General features: G+C 44.7%; 1 protein-coding gene across 3 annotated transcripts in view; it reads right to left on the bottom strand.

The window, feature by feature from the left end:
• The window catches only part of RAI14 (retinoic acid induced 14), a 101241-nt gene that overhangs the window by 13739 nt on the left and 66450 nt on the right, over nt 1-21052 (bottom strand). Inside the window, exons 6-14 of one of the 3 annotated variants that reach the window (XM_073543905.1) lie at nt 18020-18077; nt 17293-17363; nt 14602-14708; nt 11717-11895; nt 11272-11300; nt 9461-9547; nt 8004-8090; nt 7535-7589; nt 229-341 (exon numbers count right to left, since the gene is read on the bottom strand). In XM_073543905.1, the coding sequence (XP_073400006.1) occupies nt 229-341; nt 7535-7589; nt 8004-8090; nt 9461-9547; nt 11272-11300; nt 11717-11895; nt 14602-14708; nt 17293-17363; nt 18020-18077 (786 nt within the window). Of the gene's footprint in view, nt 1-228; nt 345-7534; nt 7590-8003; nt 8091-9460; nt 9548-11271; nt 11301-11716; nt 11896-14601; nt 14709-17292; nt 17364-18019; nt 18078-21052 lie in introns of all 3 variants that reach the window. The other 2 variants (XM_073543904.1, XM_073543906.1) reach the window with 2 other exon arrangements.

The raw sequence follows: 21052 nt of genomic DNA, 5'->3' as shown, positions 1-21052 counted from the left end.
CTGCACAGACTTGTCATTCTACAAAGGCAACGTGAAAAAATAAGTGATTCCATCGGCGAGTCGTGTACATAGATATTTGGAGTCAATGTAGGGAAAAGTTGACCAAGCCTATGGTATTAGGAGTCCGACTGTATAATATGAAAGTGAATGGGAAATAACTGCAATACCAGACACAGCCTGTAGTCAAGAGGGAGGCGCTGTTTCAGGATAATGTCCAGGGGTACAAACCTGCAATTGCTCCAGTAATTCCTTGTTTAGTAGTGTTAGAGAGACCACCTTTGCTTGCAGCTGTGAGAGCGTATCCTGGTGATCGGCCTCGGAGCTCACGTCCAGGAGACTGTCTTCTAGAAAGTGAGAAGTACTCATGTGGTTACTATTATCAGTGCATGAATAAGAAGCAACGGATTAAAGGGTTGTTCTTCAGATCAACCTTCAGGAGCGCACCGCTCCTCTGCCTACCGGCTTCTTGGATGCCAGGTAGCAGTGCGCTCCCGCAGACTGACAGCACGGTTGTGTCTCTGCCCCGAGCAGCTCTTATAAGCTCTATAGCAAACAGCCTGCAGACACGTGCTCCTTGCCTACAAAATCGGTCATCTCTGATAGACTGCAGAGGTGGTCGGTAACCTAGGCAAAAATTAAAAATCCCTCCTACAGCAATTTTTGATGCTTGCTACTAAATGATGGATGGCAACCAATCCATACTTCTTTACCCATCACAGGAGGTTACCCATCATAAACCAAGCAGGATTGCCCTTCAGGAGTTGGAAAAGTTGGGAAAAAACTTTGCACTGGCAGCAATAATGGTTGTCACTCCGCTTTTCCAGCTGCAGATATGACCAAGAAATGGCCTAAAGGGGAACCTGTCGGTAGGATTATCCCCTTTAATCCGTCACCACTTCTTTACTATTGGAGCGTTTTCGAGGTGGCCGCTCTGGGATTCCAATTCTGAGATTTTTTTATTTTGTATTTATGGCTTTCACCATATGGGTTCAGTAATTTTATATTTTGAGAAACTGTGGCCCAAAGTTTTTATTTGTTTTGCATAGAAAAAGGAGGCAATTTAATTTAAACAATTTTTAGAAGTTTTTTTTTTTTAATCCATTAGCAGCCACGGTCCAGACTTCACACGGATACAAAGTCTGTAGTCACAGAGCATTGTCTGCACTGGATACATTGTATCAGTCTGGAGTCACAGAGCATTGTCTGCACTGGATACATTGTATCAGTCTGGAGTCACAGAGCATTGTCTGCACTGCATACAATGTATCAGTCTGGAGTCAGAGCATTGTCTGCACTGGATACAATGTATCAGTCTGGAGTCACAGAGCATTGTCTGCACTGGATACATTGTATCAGTCTGGAGTCACAGAGCATTGTCTGCACTGGATACATTGTATCAGTCTGGAGTCACAGAGCATTGTCTGCACTGGATACAATGTATCAGTCTGGAGTCACAGAGCATTGTCTGCACTGGATACAGTGTATTAGTCTGGAGTCACAGAGCATTGTCTGCACTGGATGCAGTGTATCAGTCTGTAGTCACAGAGCATTGTCTGCACTGGATACAGTGTATCAGTCTGGAGTCACAGAGCTTTGTCTGCACTGGATACATTGTATCAGTCTGGAGTCACAGAGCATTGTCTGCACTGGATACAATGTATCAGTCTGGAGTCACAGAGCATTGTCTGCACTGGTTACATTGTATCAGTCTGGAGTCACAGAGCATTGTCTGCACTGGATACAGTATCAATCTGGAATCACAGAGCATTGTCTGCACTGGTTACATTGTATCAGTCTGGAGTCACAGAGCATTGTCTGCACTGGATACATTGTATCAGTCTGGAGTCACAGAGCATTGTCTGCACTGGATACATTGTATCAGTCTGGAGTCACAGAGCATTGTCTGCACTGGATACATTGTATCAGTCTGGAGTCACAGAGCATTGTCTGCACTGGATACATTGTATCAGTCTGGAGTCACAGAGCATTGTCTGCACTGGATACAATGTATCAGTCTGGAGTCACAGAGCATTGTCTGCACTGGATACAATGTATCAGTCTGGAGTCACAGAGCATTGTCTGCACTGGATACAGTGTATTAGTCTGGAGTCACAGAGCATTGTCTGCACTGGATACAGTGTATCAGTCTGTAGTCACAGAGCATTGTCTGCACTGGATACAGTGTATCAGTCTGGAATCACAGAGCTTTGTCTGCACTGGATACATTGTATCAGTCTGGAGTCACAGAGCTTTGTCTGCACTGGATACATTGTATCAGTCTGGAGTCACAGAGCATTGTCTGCACTGGATACAGTGTATCAGTCTGGAATCACAGAGCTTTGTCTGCACTGGATACATTGTATCAGTCTGGAGTCACAGAGCATTGTCTGCACTGGATACAATGTATCAGTCTGGAGTCACAGAGCATTGTCTGCACTGGTTACATTGTATCAGTCTGGAGTCACAGAGCATTGTCTGCACTGGATACAGTATCAATCTGGAATCACAGAGCATTGTCTGCACTGGATACAGTGTATCAGTCTGGAATCACAGAGCATTGTCTGCACTGGATACAATGTATCAGTCTGGAGTCACAGAGCATTGTCTGCACTGGATACAATGTATCAGTCTGGAGTCACAGAGCATTGTCTGCACTGGATACAATGTATCAGTCCGGAGTCACAGAGCATTGTCTGCACTGGATACAATGTATCAGTCTGGAGTCACAGAGCATTGTCTGCACTGGATACAATGTATCAGTCCGGAGTCACAGAGCATTGTCTGCACTGGATAGAGTGTATCAGTCTGGAGTCAGAGCATTGTCTGCACTGGATACAATGTATCAGTCTGGAGTCACAGAGCATTGTCTGCACTGGATACATTGTATCAGTCTGGGGGTCACAAAGCATTGTCTGCACTGGATACATTGTATCAGTCTGGAGTCACATATCATTGTCTGCACTGGATACAATGTATCAGTCTGGAGTCACATATCATTGTCTGCACTGGATACAATGTATCAGTCTGGAGTCACAGAGCATTGTCTGCACTGGATACACTGAATCAGTCTGGAGTCACAGAGCATTGTCTGCACTGGATACAATGTATCAGTCTGGAGTCACAGAGCATTGTCTGCACTGGATACATTGTATCAGTCTGGAGTCACAGAGCATTGTCTGCACTGGATACACTGAATCAGTCTGGAGTCACAGAGCATTGTCTGCACTGGATACAATGTATCAGTCTGGAGTCACAGAGCATTGTCAGCACTGGATACAGTGTATCAGTCTGGAGTCACAGAGCATTGTCTGCACTGGATACAATGTATCAGTCTGGAGTCACAGATCATTGTCTGCACTGGATACAGTGTATCAGTCTGGAGTCACAGAGCATTGTCTGCACTGGATACAGTGTATCAGTCTGGAGTCACAGAGCATTGTCTGCACTGGATACAATGTATCAGTCTGGAGTCACAGAGCATTGTCTGCACTGGATACATTGTATCAGTCTGGAGTCACAGAGCATTGTCTGCACTGGATACATTGTATCAGTCTGGAGTCACAGAGCATTGTCTGCACTGGATACATTGTGTCAGTCTGGAGTCACAGAGCATTGTCTGCACTGGATACAATGTATCAGTCCGGAGTCACAGAGCATTGTCTGCACTGGATACATTGTGTCAGTCTGGAGTCACAGAGCATTGTCTGCACTGGATACATTGTGTCAGTCTGGAGTCACAGAGCATTGTCTGCACTGGATACAATGTATCAGTCCGGAGTCACAGAGCATTGTCTGCACTGGATACATTGTATCAGTCTGTAGTCACAGAGCATTGTCTGCACTGGATACAATGTATCAGTCCGGAGTCACAGAGCATTGTCTGCACTGGATACATTGTATCAGTCTGTAGTCACAGAGCATTGTCTGCACTGGATACATTGTATCAGTCTGTAGTCACAGAGCATTGTCTGCACTGGATACAATGTATCAGTCCGGAGTCACAGAGCATTGTCTGCACTGGATACATTGTATCAGTCTGTAGTCACAGAGCATTGTCTGCACTGGATACAATGTATCAGTCCGGAGTCACAGAGCATTGTCTGCACTGGATACATTGTATCAGTCTGTAGTCACAGAGCATTGTCTGCACTGGATACATTGTATCAGTCTGTAGTCACAGAGCATTGTCTGCACTGGATACATTGTATCAGTCTGTAGTCACAGAGCATTGTCTGCACTGGATACAATGTATCAGTCTGGAGTCACAGAGCATTGTCTGCACTGGATACATTGTATCAGTCTGGAGTCACAGAGCATTGTCTGCACTGGATACATTGTATCAGTCTGGAGTCACAGAGCATTGTCTGCACTGGATACATTCTATCAGTCTGGAGTCACAGAGCATTGTCTGCACTGGATACAATGTATCAGTCTGGAGTCACAGAGCATTGTCTGCACTGGATACAATGTATCAGTCTGGAGTCACAGAGCATTGTCTGCACTGGATACATTCTATCAGTCTGGAGTCACAGAGCATTGTCTGCACTGGATACAATGTATCAGTCTGGAGTCACAGAGCATTGTCTGCACTGGATACATTGTGTCAGTCTGGAGTCACAGAGCATTGTCTGCACTGGATACAATGTATCAGTCCGGAGTCACAGAGCATTGTCTGCACTGGATACATTGTGTCAGTCTGGAGTCACAGAGCATTGTCTGCACTGGATACATTCTATCAGTCTGGAGTCACAGAGCATTGTCTGCACTGGATACATTGTGTCAGTCTGGAGTCACAGAGCATTGTCTGCACTGGATACATTGTGTCAGTCTGGAGTCACAGAGCATTGTCTGCACTGGATACAATGTATCAGTCCGGAGTCACAGAGCATTGTCTGCACTGGATACATTGTGTCAGTCTGGAGTCACAGAGCATTGTCTGCACTGGATACATTGTGTCAGTCTGGAGTCACAGAGCATTGTCTGCACTGGATACAATGTATCAGTCCGGAGTCACAGAGCATTGTCTGCACTGGATACATTGTATCTTGTAGCTGTGTACAGGATTATTACCTCTGAATGGAAACAAGCGTTCTCATTCACAGACATCCCGCAGATGTGTCGGTAACTCCATGAGGGATGAAAACAAAGAATATCAGAAATTTGCTGAACTCTTCATTTATAGAGAGATTTGTTTCTATAAATCCCTTTTCCTATATTTTTTTCTACAATCTTCCTGTAAATCCGTCCCAGCCTCTTAGCGGTAATTGCAGCAGAGCTGTTATAACCCGTCAGTCACATCACTCGCTCCGCGTAACATGACAGGACCGGTTGGATCGCTGGTTGTAAACAGCAATGTGCCCAAAACATTGTGATCTGTTTATTCAGGTGTCAGAATCAGTATGTGCTGCCTGGAAGTAATCACAGGAGGCATCTAGTATGGGGGGAGGCCGAGGTTACCGCTCATTACACCCGTACAATGTGACAACTAAATGTGTGATTGACCAACATCAAGATACTACAGAAGAATTAACTGTTTTTTTTTTTTTTTTTTTTTTAGAAAGTTCATAAAATGGTCTCCCTTACCCAAGCGGTAATGTGGGTAAACTGACATGACAACTGCTGGTAGCCATCTGTATTTATGATCTAAATGCCTGTCCAAAAAATAAGTGCACCCCTTTCTCAATGATAAAGGAAAAAGGACCCGTCACATAGTGAAAAGGTTACCCCACACTTGTACTTCATTTGCCCCTGTTAGGGGCATATGACCAAGGTCTAGACGGGACTTTATACACACCACTATGGGTAATTATTTTGTACCAATTCTCTTATAAATCTCTCCTTTATCGTGCACTGGATTATATACTTGTAAAGGTGCTAATTAGTGTCTATGGGAGGTTGTTTACCTAGCGGTATAGGAATTGTATGCTTTGGGGAAGTCAGTACTGTTTAATCCCTATCGCTGGATAACATGTGTTTCTAAACAACCTTTAACCTTCTATATGATCCTTTTTTGAATGGTGCATGTGTTATTTAAATTTTGGGTCCCGCTTTTCCTGGTCATTATATTGACCCATGGAGTTAGTCACATGACATTGATGTATGCCCATGCATGTTTGTTAATATACGATGTTTGTATTACATATATTTATTAAAGTATAACTTTTGATAAATACAATTTTTCTCTGTACATTTGGCTATATATACTCGTTGTTCCTCCTTTATTGATATATTTATGATCTCGCTGCTGTCCAAAAAATAAGTGCACCCCTTTCTCATTAATGATAAAAGAAAAAGGACCCCTCACATAATGAAAAGGTTACCCCACACTTGTACTTCATTTGCCCCTGTTAACACTATGGGAGATGACTGGCAACAGGCTGTGATTGGTCAAAGTGGTGAAAACATGAAGAAAGGTTCCTGTATTGTCCACAGCCATCACCACAATGGTCTCTGATGGCCGTACAGCGATAGAGACGGCAGGCAGACTATGTGTCTACATGAAACTGTACAGGGTGAGGGAAGACAGTGGGAGACTGACAAGTGGGGTGACAACATGAAGAAAGGTTCCTGCATCTCCCCCCACCCCCCATCACCACAATGGCCAGTGGTGACTCTTCAGTAATAGAGATGGCAGGCAGAATACACGGTCACATGACACTGTACAGGGGGAAGGGAAGATAGTGGGGGGCTGATAACATGAAGAAACGTTCCAGTATCTTCTCCCATCACCACAGTGGTCTCTGATGGATGTACAGTGATATAAATGGCAGGCAGACTGTGTGGTCACGTGAAACTATACAGGGGGAGGTAAGACAGTGTGAGGCTGACAGGTAGGGTGATAACATGAAGAAGCGTTCCTGTATCTTCCCCCAGTACCACAGTGGTCACTGTTGGCTATACAGTGATGGACACGGCAGGTAGACTACGATTGTTAAGAGTAAATACGAAGAAAAGTCCCTATAGCGTCCATTGTGGTCATATGAAACTACAGGGGGAATGAAGACCGGGGGAAGCTAATGAAAAAAAAAAAAAAAGTTGCTGTGTCTCATCCCTCCCCCGGTTCATTGGAAGCAGTACACATGAATAATAAGAGGGGTGATAACATGAAGAAAGGTTCTTATAATCCACGAGGTCACTGTAGACTGTAAACAGGGCGAGATGCCAGTGACGGCTGTGAATAGGAAAGGGCTGATAACATAGAAAAGTTCCTGTGGCGAACTGATAAGATCACCGATGGCTGAACACGGGTCACAGGTGATAGGGAGAGGGGCGATAACATGAGGAAATGTACATTTATTGGGGGCTCTGCGGGGGTAGGGATGACAATATGTGATTGTAGAAGAGGTGATACCATGATGAAAAGTTTCTGGATCTCCTGATAATTTCCAGAAACCCCTAGATACATAGATACTCTGATTCTAGTGCTGGGTGGTAAAATGTCACAATGAATAATCCTGTGACTACATGGTGACTAATTGACCCCGTCCTTCTATGTAATCCTCCCGCAGACACAGAGCAGACCTGTGCTTCTCACCTGTGCTGTCACTCAGTCGGTCCCTGTACTCTCGCCTGTAGGGCGAATTCTCGTCCTGAGAAAACACGAAACAATAAAACATGAGTAACCCGCAGCTAAACATTTCTACAGCCATTTTCTCTGCAAAATAATATTGACTTAGTCTAATCCCAAAGATTAATGAATGTGCGGCAGGTCTATAGGCGGCTGCATGGCTCCTCGCACAGGAGAGCAGTAGCGGCCTTCCTATTGGTAAGGGGGGTCTAAAGCTGACTATACACATTAGATAATGATTGGACGGCTGACCGTTATATCTCCGGACCCCATCATACACACTCCTGTGTGCTCTATGGGGAGAGAGGAGAATCTTTTGGGAGCAGCTTAAACAAAAGACAACCCCATGGCCGCTGAAATTAGTGGGATCGGCTGACTTATCTCATGTGTATGGTGGCCGTTTCGAGGGGTGTTTCGGCCCTACTATACCCATTACCTTGCTGTTGTTCTCAGAGAAGAAGACCTCTCCTTTGGCGGAGAGCGGGGTGGATGTCGATGACAGCGGGGAGGATAAGTCACTAAGCTGTAATGACAGACAGTTGTTTTTGGTAAAAACTCACATACCGTTCATTTCCTGGGAAGGGGGAAGGGAGAGGGGCATTTTTGGACATAAACAAAAAAAAGCGTAAAATAAAGCAGAATGTACAGTCACTGCCCAATAGCAGAGGGTGGTAGATGACCCATCTAAATGTCCCTGCCTAAATATGAGAAGCCCTTTTTATTCTCCTAGCCCTTTTGGCCCAAATTGACCAACATTACAATATGGTTTTGTCCTTTACTTTCTCAATGGTCACTACCTTCCACAAAATCAGCACAGTCCTCCTCCGCTGCTGTAACGGTTCCCATGATCTGATTGGCCAGAGGATGTTCTATCTCCACCCACTTCATGGCACTGAGTGATCACGATTCGCTGCCTCCCAAAAGATCGATTATTGGGTTTAGGACGAAGTAGAACCGGACCTCGATATTTAAGTCTGGGTTTTACTCCTGGCAATGCTGACAGATTCATTCTGTATGTTGTCGATAACTTATTGATGCTGCTAACATGGCTTTGGTTTTATATAGGCAGGAGGAGCGCATGTTTGACCTCTGCTCCATTCACTGTCTAGGGAACTGCCGGAAAAGGCCAAGTACAGAACTCCGCTACATCAATCAGTCCCATAGACAATGAATAGAAAGCATCTCAAGCAAATGCACCTCCACTTCATTCAAGTTGAGGAGACCCCTTTTCTCAGGATCTGTAGCATCGTTATCGGAATTTCTGATTTTGATTGTAAGAGTGACCTAAAGTTTCTCAATGCCCACATTAAACACTATAATAATGGCTTGGGACATAGACGCATGCAATACCCTTAACCCTACAATAATGGCTTGGGACATGGACACATAAAATACCCCTAAACCCTACAATAATGGCTTGGGACATGGACACATAAAATACCCCTAAACCCTACAATAATGGCTTGGGATATGGACACATAAAATACCCCTAAACCCTACAATAATGGCTTGGGATATGGACACATAAAATACCCCTAAACCCTACAATAATGGCTTGGGATATGGACACATAAAATACCCCTAAACCCTACAATAATGGCTTGGGACATGGACACATAAAATACCCCTAAACCCTACAATAATGGCCTGGGACATGGACGCATGCAATATCACTAAGACAACCCTGACCCGAAAGGAGATCACAATATAGGTAGAGTCATAGAGATGGACCCTTTTGTATCATAAAGGGGGCTTTCTCATAGAACATATTGGACTTTTCCTTCTACGGTATATATGCCCTTTTTGGTACACTTTCACCCAGATGGATTGGTTGGTAGCGTATATAATATAACATGCAGAAACATATATATTTATATATGTATATATGGTTACCTGTAGCGGGCTGATAGGAGGAGGCGGAGCTTTGCGTTTTTTGGGGGTTCCACTTCTCTCTGAGCTTAATCTAGTGACTTGATCATGCTGGAAGTTTTACAGGCCAGAAAAATTGAGCTGTTAGTTGGGTTAGTAGAAACCGAGCAAGACTTATCTAAAAAGTTATACGTCTATGCAGAGGGTCGAGTAATGAGCGACGAAGGATATCACGAGGACTAGTGCAATACGACTATCCTATAGAGGGAGGGTCTGCGGGAAATCCCTCACACATGCACTATAGCTCTACATGCTGCACGTCAACTACAAGTTCTACTAAACCAAGCGGGAAAGAATAAGGTCTAATGCCATCCTTAGAAAGTATTCATAAATTTAGCTCAGATTAAGCTTGGATTACGGAATAATCAAGTTTTAATATTAAAAGTTACAATTTAAAGATTGCAATGATCTATAGAGATACTAAGATAAGACGGATTGGCACCTGAGGACCTCAGGCTGGGGCGAAACGACCACTCAAGTACATTAACAGGACACTACTACATACAAAAGCAGTATTCCAAAACACAAGTTCCAAGAAATATCACCTCTCCTCAGATGTCCAAAAACACACAATTATAATAATTGGCATAAAGCCCTTCCATATTGTGGACCGATTTGCAGGACAATCTTGCAAAAATCAGGACTATGCTAATCATGGAACTGCACTGAAAAGTACAATCCTCTATATGTAATGAAGGGATGTCCGAGAGGAGGGATCCCAACCTATCAACAGGATGGGTGATCACTTCCTAGTCGCTGAGGGTCCCTACGTTTTTTTTGGGGGGGGGCTTTGAAGTACCCTGTTTGGAGGAGGTTAGGACCGCACATGCGCACCACCGCTTCATTCACTGAGAATGCCGTAGATAACAGACAACACGGGACTGGCAAGGGGTGCGCTAGCTTAACCAAATCTTCTGCATGGGCAGATTGAAAACAAAGAGCAATTCTAGCCCTAGAGGAGGTCCGGTGGTCCGACCTCTGCAAAAGCATACCGGGATGAACAACAATGAATCTGATCATCTGATCGGAGCTATGAGTGACAGGTAGTGCTGAACAGTTCGGACCACGTCAGATTTTGTAAGAACCTTTCACGAAGAGGAGAGGCGTAGTGCCGAATTGAATAGTGTCGGCAGGCCAGGGGTAGCACATTGGGGAGGAGACGACATTTTTTCAGAGATGCATTCTTCGTGTCAGCAGATTACCCATGGCATCTTCGTACCCCAACAATCTATATAAGTTTAATGTAGTGCCCTGCTAGGACCTTCCACCTGCACTTACTGAGGCAAGCACATAGGCATTCTTTCCATTTTAGCTCTCTGTACTCAGAAGGCATCATCACACTGACCAACAAGGAGGAGAGATCAGGACAGCCAGGGAACATGCTGAAGTCACAACATAGGAGTCCGGAAGACTGTAAACTTACAAGGACCGTGGGCTTTGGGGTGTAAAACTTCAGAAAACTGGGAACTATATGAAATTTTAATTTTTAGTTGGAGGAACACTAAGTATTAATGTTATCTGTCCTAATCTAGCAGACAGTTTTCCACAATCGCGGGAACTGCCAACGACTCTGCTCCATCTACAACCAACGACGGCTGAGCTCAGTCCCAAGTCTTGAAGGGAAAACTCTATTAAGTCTCCATACATTTGGATTAGCCATATAGGAGCTCTGCACTCCCATTTTTCTGTATACAAGGTGCTAAATCTGCCTATATTTTCTAATAATGGGAGACAAAGAGTAAGGACATAAAGGGCAGAGGATGGAATGCCGGTACCTGTAATGGCTTGGTCGGGCTTTTCACTCCTGTATGAGAAAAGAGAAGACATAAGTAAGAATCTGTCTGGCCTATATGGCCGTCATTGCAGTTTCTCCTACTGCGATCGTCCCAGACTCAAATGACAGCAACAGCCATAGACAGACCTGACTATCAGGTATATAGAGAAGCTGCATAACAGTTGGTGCTGCAATGGCAGCCATATTGGTTGTCCCACAAAATGCTGCAGATACCTTTTAGGAGGATTGGAAAAACAAGGCTGTTACAGCGCCACACTTTGGGTTGTGTTGGTATAGCAGCTCAAATCTCCAATGTAAAAGAATGGGGTTGAGCAGCAATGCTACGCAAACCTGTAGACAGGCGAGGTGCCATTTTTGTGGAAGAAAGCAGCCATGTTTTTCTTCCTGCCTACCTTTAGTCTAGATCAATACTATGGAGGACATACCATGCTCTTGGCTTGTCTTTGACAGAAGAAGGCTAAGGATGTGAGGGTTTCCAGATAATCTGGCGTAATGGAGAGCATCGTGGCCCAGGGCGTCTGTCACCGAAAGGCTGGCTCCACGCTGCACCAAGGCGTCCACCATGTTGAAGTGGCCGGCCTCACACGCCAACATCAGCGGAGTCCTGAGAGAAGCAAGATAGAAGAGTTAGACTCGTACAGTCCTCCACCAAGGATCAGAGATCTCCGGCACTCCAGCTGTGGTGAAACCACAACTCCCGACATGCTGTGACAGACCAATGCTGGGAGTTGTAGTTTCAGGGCGGTCGGAGGTTGCTAATCCTATTCACCACAGTGATGCATGTCAGACCACTCTAATCAATCTTGTCTGGCATGCTCTGCATATCATCTAGTTATGACTGGAATCAATCAGGTCTGATTAGACTCGGCCACAGAGGTAGAATATGTTTGTTGGCTTATTCCATTGATTTTTAGGGATTCTTCAAGTCTTTGGAAAAGTTCCCCAAAGTCTAAGTAAATGAAGGAGGGAGATCTATAATTCAGGACCCTCCTCTGTCAGCCGGGGTCCTCAAAAATGCGTCTATCTATAAAGCTGGCTGAACGCAACCACCTAATGTGTAGAGTCCTCTAGAATGATTGAAGTTGGATCTCAGCACATTCAGTCCTTTAGTTTTCCCCTGAGACAACCATCTTCAAGAGGGATCTGACAGCGGCTCGCTCCCCTCTCTCTATGTATGTGTAAAGGCCACGCAAACCAACATGTATCTGATGTGTTCGACCAGTGGAGGACCCAACATACTTATCCATCACACAGACAGCCCACTGACGTGTAATGCTTAATATAACCTGCGGGGGTGCTGCAGGATGACAGAACGCTTGCTCCCAAAAGCTGGACAAGGCAGTGTTGGAGAACCCTTTCCCTTGAGGTGGTGATAGACAACGATCTGATAGATATAGACATTTTTCACATGGTCACTTTTCCCTGGCTTTGATCGACTCCTTGTTCCTTTCCTCACTTTCATGCTCTATTTAGAATTCTTGACATTTCACCAGGATCACATTCTCATTCTTTGCAGCTCACGCTTCACTCAAGGTTACAAAAATGAAAAAAAAAACTTGGAATTTCAACATCTATCAAAACTTAGGAGAATGTAGTCTGTCATCTGTTCAGTCATCCATCAAAAAAGCAAAGCTCAGGCCGCTCAACAAACCGCAAACCTGGCATTCCTCCTACATGAGACCATGTGGAAACACCGACTGGGTGACTACCTGGACCTGACCAGCAATGGCTGCCCGGGGAGCGGAAATACACACCAGGCACGACAATTCTATAGAGGGATGACTGCAAAATGATAGCTAGATAATAGATAGATAATAGATAGATAGATAGAGAGATCATAGATAGAGAGATCATAGATAGATAGAGAGATCATGGATAGATAGAGAGATCATAGATAGATAGAGAGATCATAGATAGATAGAGAGATCATAGATAGATAGAGAGATCATAGATAGATAGAGAGATCATAGATAGATAGAGAGATCATAGATAGATAGAGAGATCATAGATAGATAGAGAGATCATAGATAGATAGAGAGATCATAGATAGATAGAGAGATCATAGATAGATAGAGAGATCATGGATAGAGAGATCATGGATACAGAGATCATGGATACAGAGATCATGGATACAGAGATCATGGATACAGAGATCATGGATACAGAGATCATGGATACAGAGATCATGGATACAGAGATCATGGATACAGAGATCATGGATACAGAGATCATGGATACAGAGATCATGGATAGATAGGATAGATAATTCACGTCCTGATGAAGTTGTAAGAACTGGATGATGGATTCCTGCCAGCGCTGCCCCAGGGAAAGACGGTGCTTGCACAAGATGTCCGGCGTGGAGGCAGGTTAGTAAGACAATAGCGTCCCGTCTGTCAATGACTGGGGGAAGCGGGAGAACTGGATGGGCAGGGCCTGGCCCCCTGCACTTTCTGGCTCATTTACATAAAAATTGACATCGTGATTACAGGGAAATAGAAGAAAAAATAAAGTGCAAAATTAATCTGCATTACAGCAACGTAATACAGATTAGATCAACTGCAGGTAGTAACACCTGATGACAGGTTCCCTTTAATGCACAAAATGGCCACTTTGGGAGCGCCCACCAGCCACAAGAAGGCTGGTATACTACTGGAGGTGGCGACGGCCTTCATGTTTGGCTGAGCTCCTCTTATCGGTCTAGGGCTGTGGATCCTACCTCCCCTCCATATTTGTAACACGTCTGATAAAACGGTGAGGTTCTCTACAGAAAGAAGGTCACCTTGTCGTGGCCGGTGGGCTCCCAAGAATTGGCCAATTTGTGCACTGAGAACATGAATTTCTATACGGCAGTAATGCCATCCAATTCCATCTCTGAAATGGGCCTATGACTGTTTTAAAGGGGTATTCCTACTTTATAATAGTATTTGCATATCTCAAGTCATGATATTATAATGATTACGATTTCTGAGACTTTTTCCAACCATAATTATTGAGGTGGTAAGAATGTGTCCGGGGGGAATTTTACGAAGAAGCTCCATCACTGAAGTAGTACTGTGGCTCCTTCATAAGTGGGGGTTCCAGCCTTCTGACCCCTGAGATTAGTGTGTGATTGCAAATCCTAACTTATCATTATGGGAATACCCCTTTAATGCCGCCCCATCACATCTCAGTCTATGCTACCGCTCATAACTTTCATTGGTTTAACCCTTTAAGAACACTCTCTATATAAATGTTTGATGTTAGTGTCCCTTTAAGCCAGGCTGGAGTGTGTAGCAGACCCTCTTGCTGCACATCAACATCATAGACTTACTTTCCGTTCTTATCTGCCAGGTTTGCGTCAGCTCTGTGGTCTAAGAGGCACTTACACGCCTCCACGTGGCCTTGATGTACGGAAATCAGCAGAGGAGTGTGACCGTCCTGCAAAATACAGAACAAAAAAAAAAAATAATTTAAAAAGAACGTTCTTAAAAGGGAACTTCCAGTTTGGAGGGTATTCCCATCTCCAAAATCCTATCCCAATATGTAGTAGATGTAATAATATTAGCAAATACCTCCAATAAGAAATGTAGTATAGTTCTTCTGATTAGCTATGTCTCTTTCCTCATGTGCAGGGCATTGTGGTAGCTTAGGTATCCATGGTTACAACAACTAGCAACTAACTGTCACCGTATGAGTGGTTGTAACCATGGATACCCAAGTACTGCAATTCCCTGTACATGAGGAAAGAGACAGGGCGAATCAGAAGAACTATACTACATTTCTAATTGGAGGCATTTGATATTACCAGTACACCTACCACATACTGGTATAGGATGATCTTGGAGATAGGAATAGCCCTTTAAGCTGCACTGTGAGGCAGTTCCATGACAACCAACTTTCTTAAAAAATCTCCATGAAAATGATCATATACAGGGGTAAAGATGATAAATTGTTGAGTTATGGGGTTTTTTGCAGTTTTACATTTGGGTATTGTTGAATAGGACATGTCAAAACAAACACTTTTGCAATTTACTGCTTATGAAAATTTACATCCATTCTTGTGATATTAACACTTTTTTTGGTTTGCAGCTTGTTGCCTAGGAGACCGACCACCGCAGCGGTCTCGTTTCTAAGCACTAATCTCAAGCTGTCCAGAATTAGGAGGTAATAGCGGGCAACGTCTATCCCGGTTAGCTTAGGAACAGAGAACAGAAAAGAACAGAAAAAGAGAAAAGAAATTGTAAACATGGCGTATGCTTAGGCACTGCTGCTAGACCGCAGTGGTGGTCGGTCTCCTAGGCAACAAGCTGCAAACAATAGTGTCCATATCCCAAGAGTAACTGAAAATTTACAATTTTAATTTTTACAAGTCTTCAATTTTATAGTCAGAGCAGCCTAAAGACACGCCCCAGAGGATCCTGGAGCCACACCCCCTTCGTAAAGGCCACAAAAATGAATGCTAAATAAAAAGGTGACTGAATAAAAATTAACAAAATAGGAAAAAATATTGCTATTTTAGCCCTTCTGAAAAATCCCCTTTAAGTGACAATCTTCTGTCTGCCATCAGCCACCACTAGGGGGAACGTAGGAGCTCACCGCATGCACATGTATAAGAAACTGTGTAATGAGCTCCCCCTAGTGGTGACCACAGCCAGAATAATTTAAATCTAAAATTTGTGGTCTCAGAAAATTAAGCTTTGACTGACATAAAATATGGAAATTATTTTTACTATTTTAACTAAAATGGTTGAAATAGTTTTTACGCCAAAGTGAATTTTACAGTCATCCATGTTTATAAACACTTAAGTTGGAACATTTCAGTTTTTACAAGGTCAGGGTGACCCCTTAAATATTTCTGTACCAGTGTTCCCGTTTTGGTGATCTTATGTACTACGAAAGGAAGACATTCATCTGAAGAAACAAACTTGTAGGGGTTGTTCCATTTGTGCAGCCCCAGCTGTGGAGGACTTGGCTCACATTCATTGAACTGGGGACCTTGTAATACCACCTGTCACCTGAAGAGGCCACCGCAGCTTCTCCCAGCTCCCAGACACGAGGCGATCAGACGATTGCAGGTGAGATCGCCATAAAATGTGAGTTAACATGAGGTGTGTGGGCGGCTTTCAGCTCTGAAGGCAGAATAATGGCATAAAACCCATATGACCTTTCATACAGCATCACTATAGTTACCATCAATTCATCAGAGTGTATTATTTTTTTTTCTCTCCTTTTTTATAATTCCAAGGTTTAGGTATTAAACAATGTGGAGATTACAGAAATGTAGGCCAGGAGATTTTCAGATGATTTCTTTCAAAACGCATTCCTAAATCCAATCTGGAGTGTGTAATCCTGCAGTATTATACACCGGCCGGAAAAGTCCAACATACCTGGGATTCAATAGCTACTATGGTGCATACAACCATTTCTACAAAAATTAAAGGGATTGTCCATAAAAAAAAAACAAGAAATTGTTAATAGAGGGGGTCCTCTGTACTGGATCACGATCTCTTGGAATGGAGAGCGATCATAAGACCCATCCTGTATTACACACACAAAGCCCATTGATTTGGGTTTTTACTGTGTAATACCCCATTTTCCCTCTGGGGGCACTGCAGGAAATCTGAACCATTACTGTCAAGTTTTCCCTCAAATCCCAACTGGTCACAGGGATTGTCTAAAAAGGAAATTTATCATCCAGATTTCTCAACTGACCCACCAGGGTCTTTCTGCTTGTTCTGGGGGACTGTATCTATTACATAGTTGGCGGACAACACTACATTTTGTGATGAGACACAGCTCTGATAACTGCACTGCGACGAGCTGTGTAGCTGTGCATCCATCACAAGACCGGGGCAGATTCTAACTCCCTGCACGTTATCAGAGGTTATATTGGAGAAATGTATCACTCCTCCTCATAGAATGAGTCTCATTCACCTCCTATATGTAGGAGAATATCCCTGTAACCCGGCTCGTTGCTCGGTCCGTTCACAGAGAATCCAGTATAAGTTTATTGGTTTCTTACCAAGTCTCTGACATTTAGAAGGCATTTATGGTCGCACAGGATCTGCAGCGCGGGGACGGAGCCGGTCACAGCTGAAAAACAAGACGACCAATGTAAATATTGCACGGATTCCTGTAATAACGGGTGTTCCGCGCTCGAGTTTTACAAGAAGCAACACATTTCATGAATTTGTCTATCATCATCTGGATAAGCAAAGTTGTCCACAAAAATATAAAAAAAGGACTTAAAACAAGAAAAAAACCTGTAGAGAGTAAGGTACAAATTACTGCAGAAATTGGGAGAAACAGCGATGAAGGATCAGGGCCAAAATGTTTATAAATGAGGAAGAACCAGGTGACCGTGGGCTAGAGGACCCTTAAAGGAATATTCTGCCCCTTTAACTTTACATATGGCCCCAGTGTTGTTAAACAAATAGCACAAACCTATTAATCCTCTGTGTCTTCCCTCCTTCTATTCCAGCACGATCGGTGCTTGACAGCTGTAGCCAATTGTTGCAGTCGCTGATCAGCTGCAGCGGTCTCATGCCAAACACAACAACAGAGAAGGAGGGGAGACCAGCGGAGCACAGGCTTAACTTCTAATTTTCAGCCGAGCTTGTTTATAAGACCCCCCATGCAGCAGGCTGGTGCTATGAGGTGTGATGGGAGGCTGCTGTTCAATGCTAGATGCCAAATATCTGACCCCACAGTCAGCACCAGTATCAATTACGACCTCTCAGGTAACTCACCGGCATAATGCACGCAGGTTCTCCCCAGATTATCAGTGCAATCCGCCGGACATTTAGCCTAGAAAACAATCACAATATAACAGTAACATTTACAGACAGGAATCATTGTTCAATTCCCCTACAGCTCCCCCGCAGGAGAAATTAAGTATTACACAGTTCTTATTAAAATAAATTGACTGTGCCAAGTCCAAGCAATCAGTCGTGATCTGTGGTAGAATTCAGCAACAAGTGCTCAGTTCTTCCATTGCGCCACCACAGGGCAAATGAATGGGCCGTTCTTCCAATATATGGATAGTCAGCCCGTCTACAGCATCACCACAGGACAAATGGATGGGCCGTCCTTCCAATATATGGATAGTCAGCCCCTCTACAGAGCCACCACAGGGAAAATGAATGGGCCGTTCTTCCAATATATGGATAGTCAGCCCGTCTACAGCATCACCACAGGACAAATGGATGGGCCGTCCTTCCAATATATGGATAGTCAGCCCCTCTACAGAGCCACCACAGGGAAAATGAATGGGCCGTTCTTCCAATATATGGATAGTCAGCCCGTCTACAGCATCACCACAGGACAAATGGATGGGCCGTCCTTCCAATATATGGATAGTCAGCCCCTCTACAGAGTCACCACAGGGCAAATGAATGGGCAGACCTTCCAATATATGGATAGTCAGCCCCTCTACAGCGTCACCACAGGGAAAATGAATGGGCCGTCCTGCCAATATATGGATAGTCAGCCCCTCTACAGCGTCACCACAGGGAAAATGAATGGGCCGTCCTTCCAATATATGGATAGTCAGCCCCTCTACAGAGTCACCACAGGGCAAATGAATGGGCCGTCCTGCCAATATATGGATAGTCAGCCCCTCTACAGAGTCACCACAGGGCAAATGAATGGGCCGTTCTTCCAATATATGGATAGTCAGCCCCTCTACAGCATCACCACAGGACAAATGGATGGGCCGTCCTTCCAATATATGGATAGTCAGTCCCTCTACAGAGTCACCACAGGGCAAATGAATGGGCCGTTCTTCCAATATATGGATAGTCAGCCCGTCTACAGAGTCACCACAGGGCAAATGAATGGGCCGACCTGCCAATATATGGATAGTCAGCCCCTCTACAGCGTCACCACAGGGAAAATGAATGGGGCGTCCTTCCAATATATGGATAGTCAGTCCCTCTACAGCGTCACCACAGGGTAAATGAATGGGGCGTCCTTCCAATATATGGATAGTCAGCCCCTCTACAGCGTCACCACAGGGTAAATGAATGGGGCGTCCTTCCAATATATGGATAGTCAGTCCCTCTACAGAGTCACCACAGGGCAAATGAATGGGCCGTCCTTCCAATATATGGATAGTCAGCCCCTCTACAGAGTCACCACAGGGCAAATGAATGGGCCGTTCTTCCAATATATGGATAGTCAGCCCGTCTACAGAGTCACCACAGGGCCAATGAATGGGCCGTCCTGCCAATATATGGATAGTCAGCCCCTCTACAGCGTCACCACAGGGTAAATGAATGGGGCGTCCTTCCAATATATGGATAGTCAGTCCCTCTACAGCGTCACCACAGGGTAAATGAATGGGGCGTCCTTCCAATATATGGATAGTCAGCCCCTCTACAGCGTCACCACAGGGCCAATGAATGGGCCGTCCTTCCAATATATGGATAGTCAGCCCCTCTAAAGCGTCACCACAGGGCAAATGAATGGGCCGTCCTATGACATTAGTGGGGGTCTGACACACAACACCACCACGACCTGCTGTTTGCAGGTCTGACGTCAGCTGGATATATACAGTGTACACAGTGAGAACAGCTCAGCTCCCTACGCCATGTAGTGGCTGCACTTGGGTACTACACCTACAAATAGGAGCTGAGCTGCAGTACTAAGCATGGCCACTGCACAGTGTACGGCGCTCCGTAGTTCTGCCTCTGTACATCCGTTGTGGGAACTGCAAGCAGCTGATCGCGGGGGGTCCCGGCTGTCAGACCCAGATTGATAGGATATTGTAATGCAGACATTAGTCTCTCATTTTTACAATAATTATCACTACAGATTAATATTGGAAATATCGCTTAAAATGCAATTCCCAAACAATTAAAGAAGAGAAGGGGGGCATGGACTTTGCTATAGAGCGCATCCATAGAGCGCGTGGGCTGGCTGCCACAGAGATGACGGTCAGCGACCTTCACATTGTCGCTTCCTGCTCACAGCAAACACGCCAGGAATTTGGCCATTTTCAGTAGGGTCAGGCTCAGTGCATCGCTCCTAATCGAGAGGATGCACAACCCCTCTACGCTCAGGTTCACACACGTCAGGAGCCGGACAAAGGAACAGCTGCTGGAGACGGAGCCTCGTCCAGTGGGTCGACGTCATATGGGAAAGATTACGGGGGAATTTTTCTGCCAGAGCGGCTTTACTGAATGGAGGGAACTGTCCCGTAAATGCCGCCATTGTATTGGTTCACTAATCAGCTGCAATCCTGTTTATCTGGTACTAGGCGCCCTCGCGATTCACGTTGTTCATGTCCTTAAAGCTACAGCACAAAATAGATCAACTTCATACATTGCATCATATAAAAAGATCTGAAACTTTGTACTACGCTTTGTGAACCAGTCCCTGAGCAGATCTCTGCTGGCTGTCAGTGAATGGCATTAGTTCAATTTACGTTCTGGACACCTGCACTGATTATGCCCAGCAAGCAGAGATCTTCAAAATGGTGAGAGTATCTTACAAAGTCTATTAAATTCCCTTTAATTGCAGGTCAAATAATCGAAAATCTGGGGGATAGGCGGGCTTGGAAGAGACCCTCGGAGACGGGTGGGTTTGGCAGAGAGCCTTGGAGACGGCCGGGCTTGGAGGAGAGTCTCGGAGATGGGCGGGCTTGGAAGAGAGTGTTTGAGATGTGTGGGTTTGGAACTGAGTCCCAGAGAAGGGCAAGCTTGGAAGAGAGTCTCGGAAATGGGCGGGCTTGGAAGAGGGTCTCGGAAATGGGCGGGCTTGGAAGAGAGTCTCGGAGACGG

The sequence above is a fragment of the Dendrobates tinctorius genome, unplaced genomic scaffold (assembly GCF_039654945.1).
Source record: "Dendrobates tinctorius isolate UK_male_01 unplaced genomic scaffold, ASM3965494v1 ptg000135l, whole genome shotgun sequence".
Taxonomy (NCBI): Eukaryota; Metazoa; Chordata; class Amphibia; order Anura; family Dendrobatidae; genus Dendrobates; species Dendrobates tinctorius.
The sequence above is the reverse complement of the archived record's forward strand: the minus strand, read 5'-3'. Positions and strand labels throughout refer to the sequence as shown.